Here is a 4,554-nt window from a genome sequence, read left to right as displayed (position 1 = left end):
CACCAGACAAATTATACAGAAAAGATCCTTAAACGTTTTAATATGGACAAATCAAATCCTTTAAGTACTCCAATGGTTGTTAGATCATTAAACATAGAAAAGGATCCATTCCGTCCATGTGAAGATGATGAAGATATTCTTGGTCCAGAAGTACCATATCTAAGTGCTATCGGTGCCCTTATGTATCTTACAAATTGTACAAGGCCTGATATATCTTTTGCCGTAAATTTATTGGCAAGATTTAGCACATATCCAACAAAGAGACATTGGAACGGAATTAAACATATATTCCGTTATCTACGAGGAACGACAGACTTGGGACTTTTGTATTCAAAAGATGCTAATCCAAGTATAATTGGTTATGCCGATGCTGGATACTTATCTGATCCACACAAAGCACGTTCTCAAACTGGATATGTATTTACTCGTGGAGGCACTGCAATTTCTTGGCGTTCACAGAAACAAACACTTGTAACAACTTCATCAAATCATGCCGAGATTATTGCACTACATGAAGCAAGCCGTGAATGTGTGTGGTTAAAATCAATGACTCAACATATCCAAATCTCATGCGGATTATCATTCGACGAGAAGCCTGTGATACTATATGAAGATAATGCTGCATGTGTTGCTCAAATGAAAGAAGGATACATAAAAAGCGACAGAACTAAACATATTCCTCCTAAGTTCTTCGCATTCACCAAGGAGCTTGAGAAGAATAAATGTATTGATGTTCGTCACATTCAATCAAGTGAAAACTCATCAGATCTCTTCACAAAGGCACTTCCTACGACAATATTCAGAAAGCACATATATAATATTGGGATGCGCAATCTACGAAATTTGTGAAGAATTGTTCGTGTCAACATGAGGGGGAGTTTACGTGACTGCACTCTTTTTCCCTTACTATGGTTTTTATCCCAATGGGTTTTTCCTAGTAAGGTTTTTAACGAGGCAGTATAAAAACACGTAATGTATACAATCATTATGATCATCATCACAAGGGGGAGTGTTGAAAAATTATTTAAAAATGTGTTAAATATTTGTGTTGAAAATGTGAATGTTGAATGTTGAAAATTAGGTAAAATTAGGTGTTGAATATTGAAAATTAGTGTGTGATGATGTAGGTAATGATGTATTTTATTTTTGGATTATTTGTAAAAATTTTCTATAAATAGATCTCTCATTTGTAAAGAAAATTACAATTGAGTTGAGAGAAAAATATTATAAAGTGTGTAGTGTGATAATTTTGAGAGTTTGAGATTTTTACTTTTTTACCGTAAATTTTTACTTTTTCATAACAGAAATAATATTTTTTTTATGGCGTTCACATTTCTTTATCTTAAAAAAAAAAGGTTCAATTTCCCCGTGGGACCCTACAAACAACCCCACGCCTTCTGGCGTTTCTTGAAAATTTGCTTTTTGAAAAAAATTTCCATTTCCAATGTGTGATCAAAGCAAAAAAGTTTCTGGCTGCGTCGTCTTGGAGTTTTGAATTTAGGTCTTACAATTATCGCCCTTTTTTCCACGCTTGGGTCCTTTTTTTTGTCTACATCTTTACGATCATTTCTTGTTAACTGGTTTATTCCAATCTTGATCCGACCTTCTCTTCGGAAACGAATAATTTTTAAACCCCTGTTTTTTTCTTGTACGTTTAATTTTACGTGGTTTCGTCAATTAAACAATTAGGATTCCAATTCAAGAAACCACATTTTGTGTATTCTCCCTTTTGAAAAATCGTTTGAAATCCACGAAATGTGGGATTTTGGGTAGCCCTTTTGGCCGTATGACGAAAGAATCGAATCCTCGACGTGGGTTTAGTATTCTTTAAGGCTAAGTTTTTTTTTAGAATTTTTTTTGGTGTATTTGGTCTGCAACTGTTGGCTTTTCTTTGACTTGGAAAGTTGGGTTGGAAAAATGGGTTGTGTTCATGGAAAGTGTTGTGGCAGATATCCACCATCTTCAAATGGAGACGAAAAGGAAGAACTGGGAGTGTATACGGGGCAAAATACACATGTTCTTGCTCACCGATCTTCAGATGTTGTTAATGTTCCTTCTCACAATTTCAGGTTAGAATATTCTGTGCTTACTCAGCGAGGTTACTACCCTGAAAGCCCTGATAAGGAAAATCAGGATAGTTATTGTGTTAGAACAAACATTCGTGGCAACCCAAATGTGCATTTCTTTGGTGTATTTGATGGGCATGGGCTGTTTGGTACTCGGTGCTCCAATTTCGTTAAGGATAGGCTTGTTGAAATTCTTTCCGATGATGTTGGTTTGTTGGATGACCCTGTTAAGTCTTATAGTACCGCATTTTTAGCGACAAACAGTGAACTTCACAATAGTGATATAGATGATAACATGAGTGGTACTACGGCGATTACAGCCATCGTCATTGGAGATAAGCTTTATGTGGCAAATGTGGGTGACTCCAGGGCCGTTTTAGCTGTAAAAGAAGGGGACAAAGTAGTTGCGCAAGACTTGTCATACGATCAGACACCATTTAGGAAGGATGAATGTGACAGAGTGAAGCTTTGTGGGGCCAGAGTTTTGAGTGTTGATCAAGTCGAAGGGCTCAAGGACCCTGGAATTCAATCTTGGGGAGATGAAGAAACCGAGGGGGGTGATCCACCGAGGTTATGGGTCCAAGATGGGATGTATCCTGGGACTGCATTTACGCGGAGCGTTGGGGATAGTACTGCAGAGAAAATTGGTGTGGTTGCTGATCCAGAGGTGTCACTGGTGCAGTTAACACCATCTAAACATCCTTTCTTTGTTGTGGCGAGTGATGGCGTTTTCGAGTTCTTGTCCAGCCAAACTGTGGTGGACATGGTAAGTTTAATGTGCTTTAAAGCTGGAATTTCATTTCTTAATCAATACATCAGTGGTTCATTGAATATCTCGTACACTTTTCTTTGGCTGCCTTGCTATAACATCTTAACAAGAACTGTAAATTGAATTAAATTTTCTGTAACACATAGTTTAACCGGATCAAATTAAATTAAAGAGTATGCTATTTTGAAATGTGAAATCAATAATTCACTCATGAAATATTTTTTTATGGGATAAAACAATGTTTGTTATGCTGTCTATTCTTTGTTGATACTTCTCTAGACATGTGGGATATTTTTTGTGGTTCCATCACATTTTCATAGATGTTTATTAGGTCATGCATATCGATCACAATAAGCTAGGTACCTTTTACAAAATTCATCTGAGTTTACCAAAAAAAATTTTGAACTCTTGGGTTGCAATTTTGTTCAAGGAAAAGTAAGCTTTCAAAGCTTATGCAACGCAGCGTACATCGATGATTAATTTGGTATTGTTTTTTATTTCTTCATTCACTGTTTATTCAACATCTGAATCCTGTTGTTTTCTAACGACTTCTTCACACTTATCTCAATTCAGCCAAGTAACTTGCCAGTTCGAATTCCTCGTTAAGATTACAAATATCTCCACTAAAACTTCTCTTCTCAAAATCCAAATAATGTAAATGTTAAAGCACTTTAGCTGCTGTCTGGTTTGATTGATTTGAATTTCAACCTAATAGCTTTTGATAAATCTACATTTATGGGTGGATGGGTCCAAGAATCGTCCATATATTTGATTTTTTTGATAAAGTTATAAGCAAAACATCTAGTCTTGACCTTTCCGAAAACGTAACTTGAGAATTTGCAGCCCTTGACACTTGGGTTATGTGATCGTGGGGACTCAGATGAATTATCTTAGCTAAGATGTGTTCTGTGTTCATTTTTAGCCCTTTCACGTAGTATATCACTTGCTTGCTCTCTCTTACATGTACCATTTGACATGCTTCCGAAAATTCCAGCGATCATGAAGAATAATTGTGGTGCAAAGTCTGTACGTCGCTTATTAGATTTTCTTGTTAACATCATTGGCAGGTGAATAAATATGAGGATCCAAAAGATGCATGTTCTGCCATTGCCAGGGAATCATACAAGCTGTGGTTAGAGAATGAAAGTCGAACCGACGACATAACGATCATCATTGTACACCTTAAAAAACTTGACTAATGTATAAAACTTGAATTCTTACTTCTGTAGTTCATTGCTCATCATTTTGAATGCCAAATTTGCTTTTGGTTTATTATCTTGGAAGGTTGCAGTAATCTTTTTTTATAACTAGAATTAAAAATGTATGTTTTGTTGCATTTTATGGGAGTATGTGTGTGTATATATATATGTATGCATGTAAAGATGCATTTCTGTATTTAGGTATAAGATCTGTATGTGTATCGGTGTATGTATTACCTATAATGTATTTGGTGTCAATCTCTCATCAAAATTGTTTTGCTAAATAATATTTGTGGGAAATGTTTATATTACATTAAAATAGAAAATTTTGAATTTTTTTATGCTAGAAATGATATGGACATTTAAAAATTTTAAAATATAAATATAAATAAAAATATATATTTAATTGATATATAAAGTTATGGATGTACTATAAATTTATTAAAATAAGTTATAATAATTTTTAATTAAATGGAGATCTAACATTTTTAGAATCTTGTAGGATTATTATTGTTTATAA

General features: G+C 34.7%; 1 protein-coding gene across 1 annotated transcript; it reads left to right on the top strand.

Annotated features, from left to right (window-relative positions):
• The first annotated feature begins 1,455 nt into the window (after positions 1-1,455).
• LOC140960700 (probable protein phosphatase 2C 35) lies at positions 1,456-4,234 on the top strand. The gene is made up of 2 exons (XM_073418947.1): positions 1,456-2,832; positions 3,903-4,234. The coding sequence occupies exons 1-2, from the start codon at positions 1,918-1,920 to the stop codon at positions 4,032-4,034; spliced, it is 1,047 nt and encodes a 348-aa protein (XP_073275048.1). The 5' UTR covers positions 1,456-1,917; the 3' UTR covers positions 4,035-4,234.
• The last annotated feature ends 320 nt before the right edge of the window (positions 4,235-4,554 follow it).

The sequence above is a fragment of the Primulina huaijiensis genome, chromosome 16 (genome assembly GCF_012295235.1).
Source record: "Primulina huaijiensis isolate GDHJ02 chromosome 16, ASM1229523v2, whole genome shotgun sequence".
NCBI lineage: Eukaryota > Viridiplantae > Streptophyta > Magnoliopsida > Lamiales > Gesneriaceae > Primulina > Primulina huaijiensis.
Note: the sequence above shows the minus strand (reverse complement) of the source record. Positions and strands in the feature narration are given on the sequence as shown.

Excerpts from the sequence above, each read along its gene's own strand:
- LOC140960700 (XM_073418947.1), top strand. The coding sequence starts at position 1,918 with ATGGGTTGTGTTCATGGAAAGTGTTGTGGCAGATATCCACCATCTTCA. Across the intron at positions 2,833-3,902 it reads GCCAAACTGTGGTGGACATG|GTGAATAAATATGAGGATCC; the intron begins GTAAGTTTAATG and ends CATCATTGGCAG.